At 46.8% G+C, this 26560-nt stretch overlaps 1 protein-coding gene across 28 annotated transcripts in view; it reads left to right on the top strand.

Annotated features, from left to right (window-relative positions):
- LOC127365014 (collagen alpha-3(VI) chain) overlaps positions 1 to 26560 on the top strand; it is a 125268-nt gene that overhangs the window by 54990 nt on the left and 43718 nt on the right. For 2 of the 28 annotated variants that reach the window (XM_051402652.1, XM_051402669.1), the window contains exon 8: positions 9309 to 9847. The exons of 13 other annotated variants lie outside the window; for them this stretch is intronic. In XM_051402652.1, the coding sequence (XP_051258612.1) occupies positions 9309 to 9847 (539 nt within the window). Of the gene's footprint in view, positions 1 to 2412; positions 3007 to 5833; positions 6428 to 7543; positions 8138 to 9308; positions 9848 to 10963; positions 11558 to 14383; positions 14978 to 19514; positions 20109 to 22934; positions 23529 to 26560 lie in introns of all 28 variants that reach the window. 13 more of the 28 variants (XM_051402661.1, XM_051402671.1, XM_051402662.1 and 10 more) reach the window with 7 other exon arrangements.

Genomic DNA, 26560 nt, shown 5'->3' on the forward strand with positions numbered 1-26560 from the left:
TGAACACGTACACCACAAAAGCCGAGATCCTCGACACTGTCAGAGGTTTGAGGCACAAAGGGGGAAGGCCCCTCAACACTGGAGCAGCCCTCCAGTACCTGGGGGATAATGTCTTCACGGCCTCTGCCGGAAGCAGGCGCCCGGAAGGAGTTCCACAGGTCCTAATATTGCTAAGTGGTGGAAGGTCTTTTGACAGTGTTGATGCACCAGCCTCTGCTCTCAAACAGCTGGGTGTCTTGATCTTTGCAATTGGAACCAGGAGTGCTGATAGCAGACAACTGCAGGAGATATCAAACGATCCCAGTTATGCTCTCTCTGTGTCTGAATTCACCGACCTTCCCAGTGTCCAACAGCAACTTCAGTCCTCCGTGGAGGCTGTGGTTATTGACGCCTCCCCAGAATCACCAACAGTCACTGGTATGTTAACAAGCACAGCCTCTTGCTGGCCTGAAAGGCTACCTGACCTGTTTAACCTAGATTGAGAGAAAAGAAAAGAATTAAGTTTGATACGTGTTTAGCTCCACATGAGTATTTAAAGATAGTTGGTGGTCTGCATAGCTACTCTTTACAATTAAAGAAGTCAGTGCTAGGTTCTTTCACAAAGAAAAACAGAAATAAATCGTCCACCACTTGATGACTAGTCCAGTAGCGCAGTCTTTGAAAAGGTGTTTATTTTTTTTGTCTTCCTGTCTTTTCTCAGTTGACACTGCCAAAAAAGATATCGTGTTCCTTCTGGATGGTTCTGATTCCACAAGGTATGGCTTCCCCGCCATGCGTGAGTTTGTTGAGAGAGTTGTGGAGAAACTCAATGTGGGACAAAACAAAGACCGTGTCTCTGTGGTCCAGTACAGCAGAGATGCAGAGGTCAATTTCTATCTGAACACGTACACCACAAGAGAGGATGTTTTGGATTCGGTCAGAGGGCTGAAACACAGAGGAGGCAGACCCCTCAACACCGGGGCAGCCCTCCAATACGTCAGGGACAACGTCTTTACAAACTCCTCCGGGAGTAGACGCCTGCAAGGTGTTCCACAGATGTTGATCCTGCTAAATGGCGGAAGGTCTTTTGACAATGTAGATACCCCAGCCTCTGCTCTCAAACAGCAGGGCGTCGTTGTGATTGGCATTGGAACAAGGGGCTCTGACAAGAGTGAACTGCAGAAGATATCATATGACCCTAGTTACGCTCTATCGGTAACTGAGTTCACTGACCTCCCCAGTGTCCAAGAACAGCTCTCCTCTGTAATGAGCACAGTGCCAGTGAGGGCCCCATCTGTGACACCAATAGTACCTGGTAAGAAAGTGACTGATTTTTACCTTCCAAAAGCATGGTAGGATGCAACATGAACTGCATTAAAGCGTATTTTACTAAGTTGAGGTCAGCCGGTGCCACTTTGACAAAACAGGTTTGCCTGCAATTTGTTAAGTAAGGTGTAAACATGGAGGTTAGCTTTCGTCATATGACTTTCACATCGGAAACGTTTTCAACACATGAACCTAAATATGTCTGAATTTCTATGTTCCCTAGTGGAGAGAAAGGCACCAGGAAAGGATGTTGTGTTCTTGTTGGATGGATCTGATAGTACTAGAAGTGGATTCCCAGCTATGCGAGACTTTGTCCAAAGAGTAGTAGAGACACTCAGTGTGGATGACAACAAAGACCGTGTCTCAGTGGTTCAGTACAGCAGAGATCCAGCTGTCCAGTTTTATCTGAACACGTACACCACAAAAGCCGAGATCCTCGACACTGTCAGAGGTTTGAGGCACAAAGGCGGAAGGCCCCTCAACACTGGAGCAGCCCTCCAGTACCTGGGGGATAATGTCTTCACGGCCTCTGCCGGAAGCAGGCGCCCGGAAGGAGTTCCACAGGTCCTAATATTGCTAAGTGGTGGAAGGTCTTTTGACAGTGTTGATGCACCAGCCTCTGCTCTCAAACAGCTGGGTGTCTTGATCTTTGCAATTGGAACCAGGAGTGCTGATAGCAGACAACTGCAGGAGATATCAAACGATCCCAGTTATGCTCTCTCTGTGTCTGAATTCACCGACCTTCCCAGTGTCCAACAGCAACTTCAGTCCTCCGTGGAGGCTGTGGTTATTGACGCCTCCCCAGAATCACCAACAGTCACTGGTATGTTAACAAGCACAGCCTCTTGCTGGCCTGAAAGGCTACCTGACCTGTTTAACCTAGATTGAGAGAAAAGAAAAGAATTAAGTTTGATACGTGTTTAGCTCCACATGAGTATTTAAAGATAGTTGGTGGTCTGCATAGCTACTCTTTACAATTAAAGAAGTCAGTGCTAGGTTCTTTCACAAAGAAAAACAGAAATAAATCGTCCACCACTTGATGACTAGTCCAGTAGCGCAGTCTTTGAAAAGGTGTTTATTTTTTTTTGTCTTCCTGTCTTTTCTCAGTTGACACTGCCAAAAAAGATATCGTGTTCCTTCTGGATGGTTCTGATTCCACAAGGTATGGCTTCCCCGCCATGCGTGAGTTTGTTGAGAGAGTTGTGGAGAAACTCAATGTGGGACAAAACAAAGACCGTGTCTCTGTGGTCCAGTACAGCAGAGATGCAGAGGTCAATTTCTATCTGAACACGTACACCACAAGAGAGGATGTTTTGGATTCGGTCAGAGGGCTGAAACACAGAGGAGGCAGACCCCTCAACACCGGGGCAGCCCTCCAATACGTCAGGGACAACGTCTTTACAAACTCCTCCGGGAGTAGACGCCTGCAAGGTGTTCCACAGATGTTGATCCTGCTAAATGGCGGAAGGTCTTTTGACAATGTAGATACCCCAGCCTCTGCTCTCAAACAGCAGGGCGTCGTTGTGATTGGCATTGGAACAAGGGGCTCTGACAAGAGTGAACTGCAGAAGATATCATATGACCCTAGTTACGCTCTATCGGTAACTGAGTTCACTGACCTCCCCAGTGTCCAAGAACAGCTCTCCTCTGTAATGAGCACAGTGCCAGTGAGGGCCCCATCTGTGACACCAATAGTACCTGGTAAGAAAGTGACTGATTTTTACCTTCCAAAAGCATGGTAGGATGCAACATGAACTGCATTAAAGCGTATTTTACTAAGTTGAGGTCAGCCGGTGCCACTTTGACAAAACAGGTTTGCCTGCAATTTGTTAAGTAAGGTGTAAACATGGAGGTTAGCTTTCGTCATATGACTTTCACATCGGAAACGTTTTCAACACATGAACCTAAATATGTCTGAATTTCTATGTTCCCTAGTGGAGAGAAAGGCACCAGGAAAGGATGTTGTGTTCTTGTTGGATGGATCTGATAGTACTAGAAGTGGATTCCCAGCTATGCGAGACTTTGTCCAAAGAGTAGTAGAGACACTCAGTGTGGATGACAACAAAGACCGTGTCTCAGTGGTTCAGTACAGCAGAGATCCAGCTGTCCAGTTTTATCTGAACACGTACACCACAAAAGCCGAGATCCTCGACACTGTCAGAGGTTTGAGGCACAAAGGCGGAAGGCCCCTCAACACTGGAGCAGCCCTCCAGTACCTGGGGGATAATGTCTTCACGGCCTCTGCCGGAAGCAGGCGCCCGGAAGGAGTTCCACAGGTCCTAATATTGCTAAGTGGTGGAAGGTCTTTTGACAGTGTTGATGCACCAGCCTCTGCTCTCAAACAGCTGGGTGTCTTGATCTTTGCAATTGGAACCAGGAGTGCTGATAGCAGACAACTGCAGGAGATATCAAACGATCCCAGTTATGCTCTCTCTGTGTCTGAATTCACCGACCTTCCCAGTGTCCAACAGCAACTTCAGTCCTCCGTGGAGGCTGTGGTTATTGACGCCTCCCCAGAATCACCAACAGTCACTGGTATGTTAACAAGCACAGCCTCTTGCTGGCCTGAAAGGCTACCTGACCTGTTTAACCTAGATTGAGAGAAAAGAAAAGAATTAAGTTTGATACGTGTTTAGCTCCACATGAGTATTTAAAGATAGTTGGTGGTCTGCATAGCTACTCTTTACAATTAAAGAAGTCAGTGCTAGGTTCTTTCACAAAGAAAAACAGAAATAAATCGTCCACCACTTGATGACTAGTCCAGTAGCGCAGTCTTTGAAAAGGTGTTTATTTTTTTTGTCTTCCTGTCTTTTCTCAGTTGACACTGCCAAAAAAGATATCGTGTTCCTTCTGGATGGTTCTGATTCCACAAGGTATGGCTTCCCCGCCATGCGTGAGTTTGTTGAGAGAGTTGTGGAGAAACTCAATGTGGGACAAAACAAAGACCGTGTCTCTGTGGTCCAGTACAGCAGAGATGCAGAGGTCAATTTCTATCTGAACACGTACACCACAAGAGAGGATGTTTTGGATTCGGTCAGAGGGCTGAAACACAGAGGAGGCAGACCCCTCAACACCGGGGCAGCCCTCCAATACGTCAGGGACAACGTCTTTACAAACTCCTCCGGGAGTAGACGCCTGCAAGGTGTTCCACAGATGTTGATCCTGCTAAATGGCGGAAGGTCTTTTGACAATGTAGATACCCCAGCCTCTGCTCTCAAACAGCAGGGCGTCGTTGTGATTGGCATTGGAACAAGGGGCTCTGACAAGAGTGAACTGCAGAAGATATCATATGACCCTAGTTACGCTCTATCGGTAACTGAGTTCACTGACCTCCCCAGTGTCCAAGAACAGCTCTCCTCTGTAATGAGCACAGTGCCAGTGAGGGCCCCATCTGTGACACCAATAGTACCTGGTAAGAAAGTGACTGATTTTTACCTTCCAAAAGCATGGTAGGATGCAACATGAACTGCATTAAAGCGTATTTTACTAAGTTGAGGTCAGCCGGTGCCACTTTGACAAAACAGGTTTGCCTGCAATTTGTTAAGTAAGGTGTAAACATGGAGGTTAGCTTTCGTCATATGACTTTCACATCGGAAACGTTTTCAACACATGAACCTAAATATGTCTGAATTTCTATGTTCCCTAGTGGAGAGAAAGGCACCAGGAAAGGATGTTGTGTTCTTGTTGGATGGATCTGATAGTACTAGAAGTGGATTCCCAGCTATGCGAGACTTTGTCCAAAGAGTAGTAGAGACACTCAGTGTGGATGACAACAAAGACCGTGTCTCAGTGGTTCAGTACAGCAGAGATCCAGCTGTCCAGTTTTATCTGAACACGTACACCACAAAAGCCGAGATCCTCGACACTGTCAGAGGTTTGAGGCACAAAGGCGGAAGGCCCCTCAACACTGGAGCAGCCCTCCAGTACCTGGGGGATAATGTCTTCACGGCCTCTGCCGGAAGCAGGCGCCCGGAAGGAGTTCCACAGGTCCTAATATTGCTAAGTGGTGGAAGGTCTTTTGACAGTGTTGATGCACCAGCCTCTGCTCTCAAACAGCTGGGTGTCTTGATCTTTGCAATTGGAACCAGGAGTGCTGATAGCAGACAACTGCAGGAGATATCAAACGATCCCAGTTATGCTCTCTCTGTGTCTGAATTCACCGACCTTCCCAGTGTCCAACAGCAACTTCAGTCCTCCGTGGAGGCTGTGGTTATTGACGCCTCCCCAGAATCACCAACAGTCACTGGTATGTTAACAAGCACAGCCTCTTGCTGGCCTGAAAGGCTACCTGACCTGTTTAACCTAGATTGAGAGAAAAGAAAAGAATTAAGTTTGATACGTGTTTAGCTCCACATGAGTATTTAAAGATAGTTGGTGGTCTGCATAGCTACTCTTTACAATTAAAGAAGTCAGTGCTAGGTTCTTTCACAAAGAAAAACAGAAATAAATCGTCCACCACTTGATGACTAGTCCAGTAGCGCAGTCTTTGAAAAGGTGTTTATTTTTTTGTCTTCCTGTCTTTTCTCAGTTGACACTGCCAAAAAAGATATCGTGTTCCTTCTGGATGGTTCTGATTCCACAAGGTATGGCTTCCCCGCCATGCGTGAGTTTGTTGAGAGAGTTGTGGAGAAACTCAATGTGGGACAAAACAAAGACCGTGTCTCTGTGGTCCAGTACAGCAGAGATGCAGAGGTCAATTTCTATCTGAACACGTACACCACAAGAGAGGATGTTTTGGATTCGGTCAGAGGGCTGAAACACAGAGGAGGCAGACCCCTCAACACCGGGGCAGCCCTCCAATACGTCAGGGACAACGTCTTTACAAACTCCTCCGGGAGTAGACGCCTGCAAGGTGTTCCACAGATGTTGATCCTGCTAAATGGCGGAAGGTCTTTTGACAATGTAGATACCCCAGCCTCTGCTCTCAAACAGCAGGGCGTCGTTGTGATTGGCATTGGAACAAGGGGCTCTGACAAGAGTGAACTGCAGAAGATATCATATGACCCTAGTTACGCTCTATCGGTAACTGAGTTCACTGACCTCCCCAGTGTCCAAGAACAGCTCTCCTCTGTAATGAGCACAGTGCCAGTGAGGGCCCCATCTGTGACACCAATAGTACCTGGTAAGAAAGTGACTGATTTTTACCTTCCAAAAGCATGGTAGGATGCAACATGAACTGCATTAAAGCGTATTTTACTAAGTTGAGGTCAGCCGGTGCCACTTTGACAAAACAGGTTTGCCTGCAATTTGTTAAGTAAGGTGTAAACATGGAGGTTAGCTTTCGTCATATGACTTTCACATCGGAAACGTTTTCAACACATGAACCTAAATATGTCTGAATTTCTATGTTCCCTAGTGGAGAGAAAGGCACCAGGAAAGGATGTTGTGTTCTTGTTGGATGGATCTGATAGTACTAGAAGTGGATTCCCAGCTATGCGAGACTTTGTCCAAAGAGTAGTAGAGACACTCAGTGTGGATGACAACAAAGACCGTGTCTCAGTGGTTCAGTACAGCAGAGATCCAGCTGTCCAGTTTTATCTGAACACGTACACCACAAAAGCCGAGATCCTCGACACTGTCAGAGGTTTGAGGCACAAAGGCGGAAGGCCCCTCAACACTGGAGCAGCCCTCCAGTACCTGGGGGATAATGTCTTCACGGCCTCTGCCGGAAGCAGGCGCCCGGAAGGAGTTCCACAGGTCCTAATATTGCTAAGTGGTGGAAGGTCTTTTGACAGTGTTGATGCACCAGCCTCTGCTCTCAAACAGCTGGGTGTCTTGATCTTTGCAATTGGAACCAGGAGTGCTGATAGCAGACAACTGCAGGAGATATCAAACGATCCCAGTTATGCTCTCTCTGTGTCTGAATTCACCGACCTTCCCAGTGTCCAACAGCAACTTCAGTCCTCCGTGGAGGCTGTGGTTATTGACGCCTCCCCAGAATCACCAACAGTCACTGGTATGTTAACAAGCACAGCCTCTTGCTGGCCTGAAAGGCTACCTGACCTGTTTAACCTAGATTGAGAGAAAAGAAAAGAATTAAGTTTGATACGTGTTTAGCTCCACATGAGTATTTAAAGATAGTTGGTGGTCTGCATAGCTACTCTTTACAATTAAAGAAGTCAGTGCTAGGTTCTTTCACAAAGAAAAACAGAAATAAATCGTCCACCACTTGATGACTAGTCCAGTAGCGCAGTCTTTGAAAAGGTGTTTATTTTTTTGTCTTCCTGTCTTTTCTCAGTTGACACTGCCAAAAAAGATATCGTGTTCCTTCTGGATGGTTCTGATTCCACAAGGTATGGCTTCCCCGCCATGCGTGAGTTTGTTGAGAGAGTTGTGGAGAAACTCAATGTGGGACAAAACAAAGACCGTGTCTCTGTGGTCCAGTACAGCAGAGATGCAGAGGTCAATTTCTATCTGAACACGTACACCACAAGAGAGGATGTTTTGGATTCGGTCAGAGGGCTGAAACACAGAGGAGGCAGACCCCTCAACACCGGGGCAGCCCTCCAATACGTCAGGGACAACGTCTTTACAAACTCCTCCGGGAGTAGACGCCTGCAAGGTGTTCCACAGATGTTGATCCTGCTAAATGGCGGAAGGTCTTTTGACAATGTAGATACCCCAGCCTCTGCTCTCAAACAGCAGGGCGTCGTTGTGATTGGCATTGGAACAAGGGGCTCTGACAAGAGTGAACTGCAGAAGATATCATATGACCCTAGTTACGCTCTATCGGTAACTGAGTTCACTGACCTCCCCAGTGTCCAAGAACAGCTCTCCTCTGTAATGAGCACAGTGCCAGTGAGGGCCCCATCTGTGACACCAATAGTACCTGGTAAGAAAGTGACTGATTTTTACCTTCCAAAAGCATGGTAGGATGCAACATGAACTGCATTAAAGCGTATTTTACTAAGTTGAGGTCAGCCGGTGCCACTTTGACAAAACAGGTTTGCCTGCAATTTGTTAAGTAAGGTGTAAACATGGAGGTTAGCTTTCGTCATATGACTTTCACATCGGAAACGTTTTCAACACATGAACCTAAATATGTCTGAATTTCTATGTTCCCTAGTGGAGAGAAAGGCACCAGGAAAGGATGTTGTGTTCTTGTTGGATGGATCTGATAGTACTAGAAGTGGATTCCCAGCTATGCGAGACTTTGTCCAAAGAGTAGTAGAGACACTCAGTGTGGATGACAACAAAGACCGTGTCTCAGTGGTTCAGTACAGCAGAGATCCAGCTGTCCAGTTTTATCTGAACACGTACACCACAAAAGCCGAGATCCTCGACACTGTCAGAGGTTTGAGGCACAAAGGCGGAAGGCCCCTCAACACTGGAGCAGCCCTCCAGTACCTGGGGGATAATGTCTTCACGGCCTCTGCCGGAAGCAGGCGCCCGGAAGGAGTTCCACAGGTCCTAATATTGCTAAGTGGTGGAAGGTCTTTTGACAGTGTTGATGCACCAGCCTCTGCTCTCAAACAGCTGGGTGTCTTGATCTTTGCAATTGGAACCAGGAGTGCTGATAGCAGACAACTGCAGGAGATATCAAACGATCCCAGTTATGCTCTCTCTGTGTCTGAATTCACCGACCTTCCCAGTGTCCAACAGCAACTTCAGTCCTCCGTGGAGGCTGTGGTTATTGACGCCTCCCCAGAATCACCAACAGTCACTGGTATGTTAACAAGCACAGCCTCTTGCTGGCCTGAAAGGCTACCTGACCTGTTTAACCTAGATTGAGAGAAAAGAAAAGAATTAAGTTTGATACGTGTTTAGCTCCACATGAGTATTTAAAGATAGTTGGTGGTCTGCATAGCTACTCTTTACAATTAAAGAAGTCAGTGCTAGGTTCTTTCACAAAGAAAAACAGAAATAAATCGTCCACCACTTGATGACTAGTCCAGTAGCGCAGTCTTTGAAAAGGTGTTTATTTTTTTTGTCTTCCTGTCTTTTCTCAGTTGACACTGCCAAAAAGATATCGTGTTCCTTCTGGATGGTTCTGATTCCACAAGGTATGGCTTCCCCGCCATGCGTGAGTTTGTTGAGAGAGTTGTGGAGAAACTCAATGTGGGACAAAACAAAGACCGTGTCTCTGTGGTCCAGTACAGCAGAGATGCAGAGGTCAATTTCTATCTGAACACGTACACCACAAGAGAGGATGTTTTGGATTCGGTCAGAGGGCTGAAACACAGAGGAGGCAGACCCCTCAACACCGGGGCAGCCCTCCAATACGTCAGGGACAACGTCTTTACAAACTCCTCCGGGAGTAGACGCCTGCAAGGTGTTCCACAGATGTTGATCCTGCTAAATGGCGGAAGGTCTTTTGACAATGTAGATACCCCAGCCTCTGCTCTCAAACAGCAGGGCGTCGTTGTGATTGGCATTGGAACAAGGGGCTCTGACAAGAGTGAACTGCAGAAGATATCATATGACCCTAGTTACGCTCTATCGGTAACTGAGTTCACTGACCTCCCCAGTGTCCAAGAACAGCTCTCCTCTGTAATGAGCACAGTGCCAGTGAGGGCCCCATCTGTGACACCAATAGTACCTGGTAAGAAAGTGACTGATTTTTACCTTCCAAAAGCATGGTAGGATGCAACATGAACTGCATTAAAGCGTATTTTACTAAGTTGAGGTCAGCCGGTGCCACTTTGACAAAACAGGTTTGCCTGCAATTTGTTAAGTAAGGTGTAAACATGGAGGTTAGCTTTCGTCATATGACTTTCACATCGGAAACGTTTTCAACACATGAACCTAAATATGTCTGAATTTCTATGTTCCCTAGTGGAGAGAAAGGCACCAGGAAAGGATGTTGTGTTCTTGTTGGATGGATCTGATAGTACTAGAAGTGGATTCCCAGCTATGCGAGACTTTGTCCAAAGAGTAGTAGAGACACTCAGTGTGGATGACAACAAAGACCGTGTCTCAGTGGTTCAGTACAGCAGAGATCCAGCTGTCCAGTTTTATCTGAACACGTACACCACAAAAGCCGAGATCCTCGACACTGTCAGAGGTTTGAGGCACAAAGGCGGAAGGCCCCTCAACACTGGAGCAGCCCTCCAGTACCTGGGGGATAATGTCTTCACGGCCTCTGCCGGAAGCAGGCGCCCGGAAGGAGTTCCACAGGTCCTAATATTGCTAAGTGGTGGAAGGTCTTTTGACAGTGTTGATGCACCAGCCTCTGCTCTCAAACAGCTGGGTGTCTTGATCTTTGCAATTGGAACCAGGAGTGCTGATAGCAGACAACTGCAGGAGATATCAAACGATCCCAGTTATGCTCTCTCTGTGTCTGAATTCACCGACCTTCCCAGTGTCCAACAGCAACTTCAGTCCTCCGTGGAGGCTGTGGTTATTGACGCCTCCCCAGAATCACCAACAGTCACTGGTATGTTAACAAGCACAGCCTCTTGCTGGCCTGAAAGGCTACCTGACCTGTTTAACCTAGATTGAGAGAAAAGAAAAGAATTAAGTTTGATACGTGTTTAGCTCCACATGAGTATTTAAAGATAGTTGGTGGTCTGCATAGCTACTCTTTACAATTAAAGAAGTCAGTGCTAGGTTCTTTCACAAAGAAAAACAGAAATAAATCGTCCACCACTTGATGACTAGTCCAGTAGCGCAGTCTTTGAAAAGGTGTTTATTTTTTTGTCTTCCTGTCTTTTCTCAGTTGACACTGCCAAAAAAGATATCGTGTTCCTTCTGGATGGTTCTGATTCCACAAGGTATGGCTTCCCCGCCATGCGTGAGTTTGTTGAGAGAGTTGTGGAGAAACTCAATGTGGGACAAAACAAAGACCGTGTCTCTGTGGTCCAGTACAGCAGAGATGCAGAGGTCAATTTCTATCTGAACACGTACACCACAAGAGAGGATGTTTTGGATTCGGTCAGAGGGCTGAAACACAGAGGAGGCAGACCCCTCAACACCGGGGCAGCCCTCCAATACGTCAGGGACAACGTCTTTACAAACTCCTCCGGGAGTAGACGCCTGCAAGGTGTTCCACAGATGTTGATCCTGCTAAATGGCGGAAGGTCTTTTGACAATGTAGATACCCCAGCCTCTGCTCTCAAACAGCAGGGCGTCGTTGTGATTGGCATTGGAACAAGGGGCTCTGACAAGAGTGAACTGCAGAAGATATCATATGACCCTAGTTACGCTCTATCGGTAACTGAGTTCACTGACCTCCCCAGTGTCCAAGAACAGCTCTCCTCTGTAATGAGCACAGTGCCAGTGAGGGCCCCATCTGTGACACCAATAGTACCTGGTAAGAAAGTGACTGATTTTTACCTTCCAAAAGCATGGTAGGATGCAACATGAACTGCATTAAAGCGTATTTTACTAAGTTGAGGTCAGCCGGTGCCACTTTGACAAAACAGGTTTGCCTGCAATTTGTTAAGTAAGGTGTAAACATGGAGGTTAGCTTTCGTCATATGACTTTCACATCGGAAACGTTTTCAACACATGAACCTAAATATGTCTGAATTTCTATGTTCCCTAGTGGAGAGAAAGGCACCAGGAAAGGATGTTGTGTTCTTGTTGGATGGATCTGATAGTACTAGAAGTGGATTCCCAGCTATGCGAGACTTTGTCCAAAGAGTAGTAGAGACACTCAGTGTGGATGACAACAAAGACCGTGTCTCAGTGGTTCAGTACAGCAGAGATCCAGCTGTCCAGTTTTATCTGAACACGTACACCACAAAAGCCGAGATCCTCGACACTGTCAGAGGTTTGAGGCACAAAGGCGGAAGGCCCCTCAACACTGGAGCAGCCCTCCAGTACCTGGGGGATAATGTCTTCACGGCCTCTGCCGGAAGCAGGCGCCCGGAAGGAGTTCCACAGGTCCTAATATTGCTAAGTGGTGGAAGGTCTTTTGACAGTGTTGATGCACCAGCCTCTGCTCTCAAACAGCTGGGTGTCTTGATCTTTGCAATTGGAACCAGGAGTGCTGATAGCAGACAACTGCAGGAGATATCAAACGATCCCAGTTATGCTCTCTCTGTGTCTGAATTCACCGACCTTCCCAGTGTCCAACAGCAACTTCAGTCCTCCGTGGAGGCTGTGGTTATTGACGCCTCCCCAGAATCACCAACAGTCACTGGTATGTTAACAAGCACAGCCTCTTGCTGGCCTGAAAGGCTACCTGACCTGTTTAACCTAGATTGAGAGAAAAGAAAAGAATTAAGTTTGATACGTGTTTAGCTCCACATGAGTATTTAAAGATAGTTGGTGGTCTGCATAGCTACTCTTTACAATTAAAGAAGTCAGTGCTAGGTTCTTTCACAAAGAAAAACAGAAATAAATCGTCCACCACTTGATGACTAGTCCAGTAGCGCAGTCTTTGAAAAGGTGTTTATTTTTTTTGTCTTCCTGTCTTTTCTCAGTTGACACTGCCAAAAAAGATATCGTGTTCCTTCTGGATGGTTCTGATTCCACAAGGTATGGCTTCCCCGCCATGCGTGAGTTTGTTGAGAGAGTTGTGGAGAAACTCAATGTGGGACAAAACAAAGACCGTGTCTCTGTGGTCCAGTACAGCAGAGATGCAGAGGTCAATTTCTATCTGAACACGTACACCACAAGAGAGGATGTTTTGGATTCGGTCAGAGGGCTGAAACACAGAGGAGGCAGACCCCTCAACACCGGGGCAGCCCTCCAATACGTCAGGGACAACGTCTTTACAAACTCCTCCGGGAGTAGACGCCTGCAAGGTGTTCCACAGATGTTGATCCTGCTAAATGGCGGAAGGTCTTTTGACAATGTAGATACCCCAGCCTCTGCTCTCAAACAGCAGGGCGTCGTTGTGATTGGCATTGGAACAAGGGGCTCTGACAAGAGTGAACTGCAGAAGATATCATATGACCCTAGTTACGCTCTATCGGTAACTGAGTTCACTGACCTCCCCAGTGTCCAAGAACAGCTCTCCTCTGTAATGAGCACAGTGCCAGTGAGGGCCCCATCTGTGACACCAATAGTACCTGGTAAGAAAGTGACTGATTTTTACCTTCCAAAAGCATGGTAGGATGCAACATGAACTGCATTAAAGCGTATTTTACTAAGTTGAGGTCAGCCGGTGCCACTTTGACAAAACAGGTTTGCCTGCAATTTGTTAAGTAAGGTGTAAACATGGAGGTTAGCTTTCGTCATATGACTTTCACATCGGAAACGTTTTCAACACATGAACCTAAATATGTCTGAATTTCTATGTTCCCTAGTGGAGAGAAAGGCACCAGGAAAGGATGTTGTGTTCTTGTTGGATTGATCTGATAGTACTAGAAGTGGATTCCCAGCTATGCGAGACTTTGTCCAAAGAGTAGTAGAGACACTCAGTGTGGATGACAACAAAGACCGTGTCTCAGTGGTTCAGTACAGCAGAGATCCAGCTGTCCAGTTTTATCTGAACACGTACACCACAAAAGCCGAGATCCTCGACACTGTCAGAGGTTTGAGGCACAAAGGCGGAAGGCCCCTCAACACTGGAGCAGCCCTCCAGTACCTGGGGGATAATGTCTTCACGGCCTCTGCCGGAAGCAGGCGCCCGGAAGGAGTTCCACAGGTCCTAATATTGCTAAGTGGTGGAAGGTCTTTTGACAGTGTTGATGCACCAGCCTCTGCTCTCAAACAGCTGGGTGTCTTGATCTTTGCAATTGGAACCAGGAGTGCTGATAGCAGACAACTGCAGGAGATATCAAACGATCCCAGTTATGCTCTCTCTGTGTCTGAATTCACCGACCTTCCCAGTGTCCAACAGCAACTTCAGTCCTCCGTGGAGGCTGTGGTTATTGACGCCTCCCAGAATCACCAACAGTCACTGGTATGTTAACAAGCACAGCCTCTTGCTGGCCTGAAAGGCTACCTGACCTGTTTAACCTAGATTGAGAGAAAAGAAAAGAATTAAGTTTGATACGTGTTTAGCTCCACATGAGTATTTAAAGATAGTTGGTGGTCTGCATAGCTACTCTTTACAATTAAAGAAGTCAGTGCTAGGTTCTTTCACAAAGAAAAACAGAAATAAATCGTCCACCACTTGATGACTAGTCCAGTAGCGCAGTCTTTGAAAAGGTGTTTATTTTTTTGTCTTCCTGTCTTTTCTCAGTTGACACTGCCAAAAAAGATATCGTGTTCCTTCTGGATGGTTCTGATTCCACAAGGTATGGCTTCCCCGCCATGCGTGAGTTTGTTGAGAGAGTTGTGGAGAAACTCAATGTGGGACAAAACAAAGACCGTGTCTCTGTGGTCCAGTACAGCAGAGATGCAGAGGTCAATTTCTATCTGAACACGTACACCACAAGAGAGGATGTTTTGGATTCGGTCAGAGGGCTGAAACACAGAGGAGGCAGACCCCTCAACACCGGGGCAGCCCTCCAATACGTCAGGGACAACGTCTTTACAAACTCCTCCGGGAGTAGACGCCTGCAAGGTGTTCCACAGATGTTGATCCTGCTAAATGGCGGAAGGTCTTTTGACAATGTAGATACCCCAGCCTCTGCTCTCAAACAGCAGGGCGTCGTTGTGATTGGCATTGGAACAAGGGGCTCTGACAAGAGTGAACTGCAGAAGATATCATATGACCCTAGTTACGCTCTATCGGTAACTGAGTTCACTGACCTCCCCAGTGTCCAAGAACAGCTCTCCTCTGTAATGAGCACAGTGCCAGTGAGGGCCCCATCTGTGACACCAATAGTACCTGGTAAGAAAGTGACTGATTTTTACCTTCCAAAAGCATGGTAGGATGCAACATGAACTGCATTAAAGCGTATTTTACTAAGTTGAGGTCAGCCGGTGCCACTTTGACAAAACAGGTTTGCCTGCAATTTGTTAAGTAAGGTGTAAACATGGAGGTTAGCTTTCGTCATATGACTTTCACATCGGAAACGTTTTCAACACATGAACCTAAATATGTCTGAATTTCTATGTTCCCTAGTGGAGAGAAAGGCACCAGGAAAGGATGTTGTGTTCTTGTTGGATGGATCTGATAGTACTAGAAGTGGATTCCCAGCTATGCGAGACTTTGTCCAAAGAGTAGTAGAGACACTCAGTGTGGATGACAACAAAGACCGTGTCTCAGTGGTTCAGTACAGCAGAGATCCAGCTGTCCAGTTTTATCTGAACACGTACACCACAAAAGCCGAGATCCTCGACACTGTCAGAGGTTTGAGGCACAAAGGCGGAAGGCCCCTCAACACTGGAGCAGCCCTCCAGTACCTGGGGGATAATGTCTTCACGGCCTCTGCCGGAAGCAGGCGCCCGGAAGGAGTTCCACAGGTCCTAATATTGCTAAGTGGTGGAAGGTCTTTTGACAGTGTTGATGCACCAGCCTCTGCTCTCAAACAGCTGGGTGTCTTGATCTTTGCAATTGGAACCAGGAGTGCTGATAGCAGACAACTGCAGGAGATATCAAACGATCCCAGTTATGCTCTCTCTGTGTCTGAATTCACCGACCTTCCCAGTGTCCAACAGCAACTTCAGTCCTCCGTGGAGGCTGTGGTTATTGACGCCTCCCCAGAATCACCAACAGTCACTGGTATGTTAACAAGCACAGCCTCTTGCTGGCCTGAAAGGCTACCTGACCTGTTTAACCTAGATTGAGAGAAAAGAAAAGAATTAAGTTTGATACGTGTTTAGCTCCACATGAGTATTTAAAGATAGTTGGTGGTCTGCATAGCTACTCTTTACAATTAAAGAAGTCAGTGCTAGGTTCTTTCACAAAGAAAAACAGAAATAAATCGTCCACCACTTGATGACTAGTCCAGTAGCGCAGTCTTTGAAAAGGTGTTTATTTTTTTTGTCTTCCTGTCTTTTCTCAGTTGACACTGCCAAAAAGATATCGTGTTCCTTCTGGATGGTTCTGATTCCACAAGGTATGGCTTCCCCGCCATGCGTGAGTTTGTTGAGAGAGTTGTGGAGAAACTCAATGTGGGACAAAACAAAGACCGTGTCTCTGTGGTCCAGTACAGCAGAGATGCAGAGGTCAATTTCTATCTGAACACGTACACCACAAGAGAGGATGTTTTGGATTCGGTCAGAGGGCTGAAACACAGAGGAGGCAGACCCCTCAACACCGGGGCAGCCCTCCAATACGTCAGGGACAACGTCTTTACAAACTCCTCCGGGAGTAGACGCCTGCAAGGTGTTCCACAGATGTTGATCCTGCTAAATGGCGGAAGGTCTTTTGACAATGTAGATACCCCAGCCTCTGCTCTCAAACAGCAGGGCGTCGTTGTGATTGGCATTGGAACAAGGGGCTCTGACAAGAGTGAACTGCAGAAGATATCATATGACCCTAGTTACGCTCTATCGGTAACTGAGTTCACTGACCTCCCCAGTGTCCAAGAACAGCTCTCCTCTGTAATGAGCACAGTGCCAGTGAGGGCCCCATCTGTGACACCAATAGTACCTGGTAAGAAAGTGACTGATTTTTACCTTCCAAAAGCATGGTAGGATGCAACATGAACTGCATTAAAGCGTATTTTACTAAGTTGAGGTCAGCCGGTGCCACTTTGACAAAACAGGTTTGCCTGCAATTTGTTAAGTAAGGTGTAAACATGGAGGTTAGCTTTCGTCATATGACTTTCACATCGGAAACGTTTTCAACACATGAACCTAAATATGTCTGAATTTCTATGTTCCCTAGTGGAGAGAAAGGCACCAGGAAAGGATGTTGTGTTCTTGTTGGATGGATCTGATAGTACTAGAAGTGGATTCCCAGCTATGCGAGACTTTGTCCAAAGAGTAGTAGAGACACTCAGTGTGGATGACAACAAAGACCGTGTCTCAGTGGTTCAGTACAGCAGAGATCCAGCTGTCCAGTTTTATCTGAACACGTACACCACAAAAGCCGAGATCCTCGACACTGTCAGAGGTTTGAGGCACAAAGGCGGAAGGCCCCTCAACACTGGAGCAGCCCTCCAGTACCTGGGGGATAATGTCTTCACGGCCTCTGCCGGAAGCAGGCGCCCGGAAGGAGTTCCACAGGTCCTAATATTGCTAAGTGGTGGAAGGTCTTTTGACAGTGTTGATGCACCAGCCTCTGCTCTCAAACAGCTGGGTGTCTTGATCTTTGCAATTGGAACCAGGAGTGCTGATAGCAGACAACTGCAGGAGATATCAAACGATCCCAGTTATGCTCTCTCTGTGTCTGAATTCACCGACCTTCCCAGTGTCCAACAGCAACTTCAGTCCTCCGTGGAGGCTGTGGTTATTGACGCCTCCCCAGAATCACCAACAGTCACTGGTATGTTAACAAGCACAGCCTCTTGCTGGCCTGAAAGGCTACCTGACCTGTTTAACCTAGATTGAGAGAAAAGAAAAGAATTAAGTTTGATACGTGTTTAGCTCCACATGAGTATTTAAAGATAGTTGGTGGTCTGCATAGCTACTCTTTACAATTAAAGAAGTCAGTGCTAGGTTCTTTCACAAAGAAAAACAGAAATAAATCGTCCACCACTTGATGACTAGTCCAGTAGCGCAGTCTTTGAAAAGGTGTTTATTTTTTTTGTCTTCCTGTCTTTTCTCAGTTGACACTGCCAAAAAAGATATCGTGTTCCTTCTGGATGGTTCTGATTCCACAAGGTATGGCTTCCCCGCCATGCGTGAGTTTGTTGAGAGAGTTGTGGAGAAACTCAATGTGGGACAAAACAAAGACCGTGTCTCTGTGGTCCAGTACAGCAGAGATGCAGAGGTCAATTTCTATCTGAACACGTACACCACAAGAGAGGATGTTTTGGATTCGGTCAGAGGGCTGAAACACAGAGGAGGCAGACCCCTCAACACCGGGGCAGCCCTCCAATACGTCAGGGACAACGTCTTTACAAACTCCTCCGGGAGTAGACGCCTGCAAGGTGTTCCACAGATGTTGATCCTGCTAAATGGCGGAAGGTCTTTTGACAATGTAGATACCCCAGCCTCTGCTCTCAAACAGCAGGGCGTCGTTGTGATTGGCATTGGAACAAGGGGCTCTGACAAGAGTGAACTGCAGAAGATATCATATGACCCTAGTTACGCTCTATCGGTAACTGAGTTCACTGACCTCCCCAGTGTCCAAGAACAGCTCTCCTCTGTAATGAGCACAGTGCCAGTGAGGGCCCCATCTGTGACACCAATAGTACCTGGTAAGAAAGTGACTGATTTTTACCTTCCAAAAGCATGGTAGGATGCAACATGAACTGCATTAAAGCGTATTTTACTAAGTTGAGGTCAGCCGGTGCCACTTTGACAAAACAGGTTTGCCTGCAATTTGTTAAGTAAGGTGTAAACATGGAGGTTAGCTTTCGTCATATGACTTTCACATCGGAAACGTTTTCAACACATGAACCTAAATATGTCTGAATTTCTATGTTCCCTAGTGGAGAGAAAGGCACCAGGAAAGGATGTTGTGTTCTTGTTGGATGGATCTGATAGTACTAGAAGTGGATTCCCAGCTATGCGAGACTTTGTCCAAAGAGTAGTAGAGACACTCAGTGTGGATGACAACAAAGACCGTGTCTCAGTGGTTCAGTACAGCAGAGATCCAGCTGTCCAGTTTTATCTGAACACGTACACCACAAAAGCCGAGATCCTCGACACTGTCAGAGGTTTGAGGCACAAAGGCGGAAGGCCCCTCAACACTGGAGCAGCCCTCCAGTACCTGGGGGATAATGTCTTCACGGCCTCTGCCGGAAGCAGGCGCCCGGAAGGAGTTCCACAGGTCCTAATATTGCTAAGTGGTGGAAGGTCTTTTGACAGTGTTGATGCACCAGCCTCTGCTCTCAAACAGCTGGGTGTCTTGATCTTTGCAATTGGAACCAGGAGTGCTGATAGCAGACAACTGCAGGAGATATCAAACGATCCCAGTTATGCTCTCTCTGTGTCTGAATTCACCGACCTTCCCAGTGTCCAACAGCAACTTCAGTCCTCCGTGGAGGCTGTGGTTATTGACGCCTCCCCAGAATCACCAACAGTCACTGGTATGTTAACAAGCACAGCCTCTTGCTGGCCTGAAAGGCTACCTGACCTGTTTAACCTAGATTGAGAGAAAAGAAAAGAATTAAGTTTGATACGTGTTTAGCTCCACATGAGTATTTAAAGATAGTTGGTGGTCTGCATAGCTACTCTTTACAATTAAAGAAGTCAGTGCTAGGTTCTTTCACAAAGAAAAACAGAAATAAATCGTCCACCACTTGATGACTAGTCCAGTAGCGCAGTCTTTGAAAAGGTGTTTATTTTTTTGTCTTCCTGTCTTTTCTCAGTTGACACTGCCAAAAAAGATATCGTGTTCCTTCTGGATGGTTCTGATTCCACAAGGTATGGCTTCCCCGCCATGCGTGAGTTTGTTGAGAGAGTTGTGGAGAAACTCAATGTGGGACAAAACAAAGACCGTGTCTCTGTGGTCCAGTACAGCAGAGATGCAGAGGTCAATTTCTATCTGAACACGTACACCACAAGAGAGGATGTTTTGGATTCGGTCAGAGGGCTGAAACACAGAGGAGGCAGACCCCTCAACACCGGGGCAGCCCTCCAATACGTCAGGGACAACGTCTTTACAAACTCCTCCGGGAGTAGACGCCTGCAAGGTGTTCCACAGATGTTGATCCTGCTAAATGGCGGAAGGTCTTTTGACAATGTAGATACCCCAGCCTCTGCTCTCAAACAGCAGGGCGTCGTTGTGATTGGCATTGGAACAAGGGGCTCTGACAAGAGTGAACTGCAGAAGATATCATATGACCCTAGTTACGCTCTATCGGTAACTGAGTTCACTGACCTCCCCAGTGTCCAAGAACAGCTCTCCTCTGTAATGAGCACAGTGCCAGTGAGGGCCCCATCTGTGACACCAATAGTACCTGGTAAGAAAGTGACTGATTTTTACCTTCAAAAAGCATGGTAGGATGCAACATGAACTGCATTAAAGCGTATTTTACTAAGTTGAGGTCAGCCGGTGCCACTTTGACAAAACAGGTTTGCCTGCAATTTGTTAAGTAAGGTGTAAACATGGAGGTTAGCTTTCGTCATATGACTTTCACATCGGAAACGTTTTCAACACATGAACCTAAATATGTCTGAATTTCTATGTTCCCTAGTGGAGAGAAAGGCACCAGGAAAGGATGTTGTGTTCTTGTTGGATGGATCTGATAGTACTAGAAGTGGATTCCCAGCTATGCGAGACTTTGTCCAAAGAGTAGTAGAGACACTCAGTGTGGATGACAACAAAGACCGTGTCTCAGTGGTTCAGTACAGCAGAGATCCAGCTGTCCAGTTTTATCTGAACACGTACACCACAAAAGCCGAGATCCTCGACACTGTCAGAGGTTTGAGGCACAAAGGCGGAAGGCCCCTCAACACTGGAGCAGCCCTCCAGTACCTGGGGGATAATGTCTTCACGGCCTCTGCCGGAAGCAGGCGCCCGGAAGGAGTTCCACAGGTCCTAATATTGCTAAGTGGTGGAAGGTCTTTTGACAGTGTTGATGCACCAGCCTCTGCTCTCAAACAGCTGGGTGTCTTGATCTTTGCAATTGGAACCAGGAGTGCTGATAGCAGACAACTGCAGGAGATATCAAACGATCCCAGTTATGCTCTCTCTGTGTCTGAATTCACCGACCTTCCCAGTGTCCAACAGCAACTTCAGTCCTCCGTGGAGGCTGTGGTTATTGACGCCTCCCCAGAATCACCAACAGTCACTGGTATGTTAACAAGCACAGCCTCTTGCTGGCCTGAAAGGCTACCTGACCTGTTTAACCTAGATTGAGAGAAAAGAAAAGAATTAAGTTTGATACGTGTTTAGCTCCACATGAGTATTTAAAGATAGTTGGTGGTCTGCATAGCTACTCTTTACAATTAAAGAAGTCAGTGCTAGGTTCTTTCACAAAGAAAAACAGAAATAAATCGTCCACCACTTGATGACTAGTCCAGTAGCGCAGTCTTTGAAAAGGTGTTTATTTTTTTTGTCTTCCTGTCTTTTCTCAGTTGACACTGCCAAAAAGATATCGTGTTCCTTCTGGATGGTTCTGATTCCACAAGGTATGGCTTCCCCGCCATGCGTGAGTTTGTTGAGAGAGTTGTGGAGAAACTCAATGTGGGACAAAACAAAGACCGTGTCTCTGTGGTCCAGTACAGCAGAGATGCAGAGGTCAATTTCTATCTGAACACGTACACCACAAGAGAGGATGTTTTGGATTCGGTCAGAGGGCTGAAACACAGAGGAGGCAGACCCCTCAACACCGGGGCAGCCCTCCAATACGTCAGGGACAACGTCTTTACAAACTCCTCCGGGAGTAGACGCCTGCAAGGTGTTCCACAGATGTTGATCCTGCTAAATGGCGGAAGGTCTTTTGACAATGTAGATACCCCAGCCTCTGCTCTCAAACAGCAGGGCGTCGTTGTGATTGGCATTGGAACAAGGGGCTCTGACAAGAGTGAACTGCAGAAGATATCATATGACCCTAGTTACGCTCTATCGGTAACTGAGTTCACTGACCTCCCCAGTGTCCAAGAACAGCTCTCCTCTGTAATGAGCACAGTGCCAGTGAGGGCCCCATCTGTGACACCAATAGTACCTGGTAAGAAAGTGACTGATTTTTACCTTCCAAAAGCATGGTAGGATGCAACATGAACTGCATTAAAGCGTATTTTACTAAGTTGAGGTCAGCCGGTGCCACTTTGACAAAACAGGTTTGCCTGCAATTTGTTAAGTAAGGTGTAAACATGGAGGTTAGCTTTCGTCATATGACTTTCACATCGGAAACGTTTTCAACACATGAACCTAAATATGTCTGAATTTCTATGTTCCCTAGTGGAGAGAAAGGCACCAGGAAAGGATGTTGTGTTCTTGTTGGATGGATCTGATAGTACTAGAAGTGGATTCCCAGCTATGCGAGACTTTGTCCAAAGAGTAGTAGAGACACTCAGTGTGGATGACAACAAAGACCGTGTCTCAGTGGTTCAGTACAGCAGAGATCCAGCTGTCCAGTTTTATCTGAACACGTACACCACAAAAGCCGAGATCCTCGACACTGTCAGAGGTTTGAGGCACAAAGGCGGAAGGCCCCTCAACACTGGAGCAGCCCTCCAGTACCTGGGGGATAATGTCTTCACGGCCTCTGCCGGAAGCAGGCGCCCGGAAGGAGTTCCACAGGTCCTAATATTGCTAAGTGGTGGAAGGTCTTTTGACAGTGTTGATGCACCAGCCTCTGCTCTCAAACAGCTGGGTGTCTTGATCTTTGCAATTGGAACCAGGAGTGCTGATAGCAGACAACTGCAGGAGATATCAAACGATCCCAGTTATGCTCTCTCTGTGTCTGAATTCACCGACCTTCCCAGTGTCCAACAGCAACTTCAGTCCTCCGTGGAGGCTGTGGTTATTGACGCCTCCCCAGAATCACCAACAGTCACTGGTATGTTAACAAGCACAGCCTCTTGCTGGCCTGAAAGGCTACCTGACCTGTTTAACCTAGATTGAGAGAAAAGAAAAGAATTAAGTTTGATACGTGTTTAGCTCCACATGAGTATTTAAAGATAGTTGGTGGTCTGCATAGCTACTCTTTACAATTAAAGAAGTCAGTGCTAGGTTCTTTCACAAAGAAAAACAGAAATAAATCGTCCACCACTTGATGACTAGTCCAGTAGCGCAGTCTTTGAAAAGGTGTTTATTTTTTTGTCTTCCTGTCTTTTCTCAGTTGACACTGCCAAAAAAGATATCGTGTTCCTTCTGGATGGTTCTGATTCCACAAGGTATGGCTTCCCCGCCATGCGTGAGTTTGTTGAGAGAGTTGTGGAGAAACTCAATGTGGGACAAAACAAAGACCGTGTCTCTGTGGTCCAGTACAGCAGAGATGCAGAGGTCAATTTCTATCTGAACACGTACACCACAAGAGAGGATGTTTTGGATTCGGTCAGAGGGCTGAAACACAGAGGAGGCAGACCCCTCAACACCGGGGCAGCCCTCCAATACGTCAGGGACAACGTCTTTACAAACTCCTCCGGGAGTAGACGCCTGCAAGGTGTTCCACAGATGTTGATCCTGCTAAATGGCGGAAGGTCTTTTGACAATGTAGATACCCCAGCCTCTGCTCTCAAACAGCAGGGCGTCGTTGTGATTGGCATTGGAACAAGGGGCTCTGACAAGAGTGAACTGCAGAAGATATCATATGACCCTAGTTACGCTCTATCGGTAACTGAGTTCACTGACCTCCCCAGTGTCCAAGAACAGCTCTCCTCTGTAATGAGCACAGTGCCAGTGAGGGCCCCATCTGTGACACCAATAGTACCTGGTAAGAAAGTGACTGATTTTTACCTTCCAAAAGCATGGTAGGATGCAACATGAACTGCATTAAAGCGTATTTTACTAAGTTGAGGTCAGCCGGTGCCACTTTGACAAAACAGGTTTGCCTGCAATTTGTTAAGTAAGGTGTAAACATGGAGGTTAGCTTTCGTCATATGACTTTCACATCGGAAACGTTTTCAACACATGAACCTAAATATGTCTGAATTTCTATGTTCCCTAGTGGAGAGAAAGGCACCAGGAAAGGATGTTGTGTTCTTGTTGGATGGATCTGATAGTACTAGAAGTGGATTCCCAGCTATGCGAGACTTTGTCCAAAGAGTAGTAGAGACACTCAGTGTGGATGACAACAAAGACCGTGTCTCAGTGGTTCAGTACAGCAGAGATCCAGCTGTCCAGTTTTATCTGAACACGTACACCACAAAAGCCGAGATCCTCGACACTGTCAGAGGTTTGAGGCACAAAGGCGGAAGGCCCCTCAACACTGGAGCAGCCCTCCAGTACCTGGGGGATAATGTCTTCACGGCCTCTGCCGGAAGCAGGCGCCCGGAAGGAGTTCCACAGGTCCTAATATTGCTAAGTGGTGGAAGGTCTTTTGACAGTGTTGATGCACCAGCCTCTGCTCTCAAACAGCTGGGTGTCTTGATCTTTGCAATTGGAACCAGGAGTGCTGATAGCAGACAACTGCAGGAGATATCAAACGATCCCAGTTATGCTCTCTCTGTGTCTGAATTCACCGACCTTCCCAGTGTCCAACAGCAACTTCAGTCCTCCGTGGAGGCTGTGGTTATTGACGCCTCCCCAGAATCACCAACAGTCACTGGTATGTTAACAAGCACAGCCTCTTGCTGGCCTGAAAGGCTACCTGACCTGTTTAACCTAGATTGAGAGAAAAGAAAAGAATTAAGTTTGATACGTGTTTAGCTCCACATGAGTATTTAAAGATAGTTGGTGGTCTGCATAGCTACTCTTTACAATTAAAGAAGTCAGTGCTAGGTTCTTTCACAAAGAAAAACAGAAATAAATCGTCCACCACTTGATGACTAGTCCAGTAGCGCAGTCTTTGAAAAGGTGTTTATTTTTTTTGTCTTCCTGTCTTTTCTCAGTTGACACTGCCAAAAAAGATATCGTGTTCCTTCTGGATGGTTCTGATTCCACAAGGTATGGCTTCCCCGCCATGCGTGAGTTTGTTGAGAGAGTTGTGGAGAAACTCAATGTGGGACAAAACAAAGACCGTGTCTCTGTGGTCCAGTACAGCAGAGATGCAGAGGTCAATTTCTATCTGAACACGTACACCACAAGAGAGGATGTTTTGGATTCGGTCAGAGGGCTGAAACACAGAGGAGGCAGACCCCTCAACACCGGGGCAGCCCTCCAATACGTCAGGGACAACGTCTTTACAAACTCCTCCGGGAGTAGACGCCTGCAAGGTGTTCCACAGATGTTGATCCTGCTAAATGGCGGAAGGTCTTTTGACAATGTAGATACCCCAGCCTCTGCTCTCAAACAGCAGGGCGTCGTTGTGATTGGCATTGGAACAAGGGGCTCTGACAAGAGTGAACTGCAGAAGATATCATATGACCCTAGTTACGCTCTATCGGTAACTGAGTTCACTGACCTCCCCAGTGTCCAAGAACAGCTCTCCTCTGTAATGAGCACAGTGCCAGTGAGGGCCCCATCTGTGACACCAATAGTACCTGGTAAGAAAGTGACTGATTTTTACCTTCCAAAAGCATGGTAGGATGCAACATGAACTGCATTAAAGCGTATTTTACTAAGTTGAGGTCAGCCGGTGCCACTTTGACAAAACAGGTTTGCCTGCAATTTGTTAAGTAAGGTGTAAACATGGAGGTTAGCTTTCGTCATATGACTTTCACATCGGAAACGTTTTCAACACATGAACCTAAATATGTCTGAATTTCTATGTTCCCTAGTGGAGAGAAAGGCACCAGGAAAGGATGTTGTGTTCTTGTTGGATGGATCTGATAGTACTAGAAGTGGATTCCCAGCTATGCGAGACTTTGTCCAAAGAGTAGTAGAGACACTCAGTGTGGATGACAACAAAGACCGTGTCTCAGTGGTTCAGTACAGCAGAGATCCAGCTGTCCAGTTTTATCTGAACACGTACACCACAAAAGCCGAGATCCTCGACACTGTCAGAGGTTTGAGGCACAAAGGCGGAAGGCCCCTCAACACTGGAGCAGCCCTCCAGTACCTGGGGGATAATGTCTTCACGGCCTCTGCCGGAAGCAGGCGCCCGGAAGGAGTTCCACAGGTCCTAATATTGCTAAGTGGTGGAAGGTCTTTTGACAGTGTTGATGCACCAGCCTCTGCTCTCAAACAGCTGGGTGTCTTGATCTTTGCAATTGGAACCAGGAGTGCTGATAGCAGACAACTGCAGGAGATATCAAACGATCCCAGTTATGCTCTCTCTGTGTCTGAATTCACCGACCTTCCCAGTGTCCAACAGCAACTTCAGTCCTCCGTGGAGGCTGTGGTTATTGACGCCTCCCCAGAATCACCAACAGTCACTGGTATGTTAACAAGCACAGCCTCTTGCTGGCCTGAAAGGCTACCTGACCTGTTTAACCTAGATTGAGAGAAAAGAAAAGAATTAAGTTTGATACGTGTTTAGCTCCACATGAGTATTTAAAGATAGTTGGTGGTCTGCATAGCTACTCTTTACAATTAAAGAAGTCAGTGCTAGGTTCTTTCAAAAAGAAAAACAGAAATAAATCGTCCACCACTTGATGACTAGTCCAGTAGCGCAGTCTTTGAAAAGGTGTTTATTTTTTTTGTCTTCCTGTCTTTTCTCAGTTGACACTGCCAAAAAAGATATCGTGTTCCTTCTGGATGGTTCTGATTCCACAAGGTATGGCTTCCCCGCCATGCGTGAGTTTGTTGAGAGAGTTGTGGAGAAACTCAATGTGGGACAAAACAAAGACCGTGTCTCTGTGGTCCAGTACAGCAGAGATGCAGAGGTCAATTTCTATCTGAACACGTACACCACAAGAGAGGATG

This window comes from Dicentrarchus labrax, unplaced genomic scaffold (assembly GCF_905237075.1).
Source record: "Dicentrarchus labrax unplaced genomic scaffold, dlabrax2021, whole genome shotgun sequence".
NCBI classification, from domain to species: domain Eukaryota; kingdom Metazoa; phylum Chordata; class Actinopteri; family Moronidae; genus Dicentrarchus; species Dicentrarchus labrax.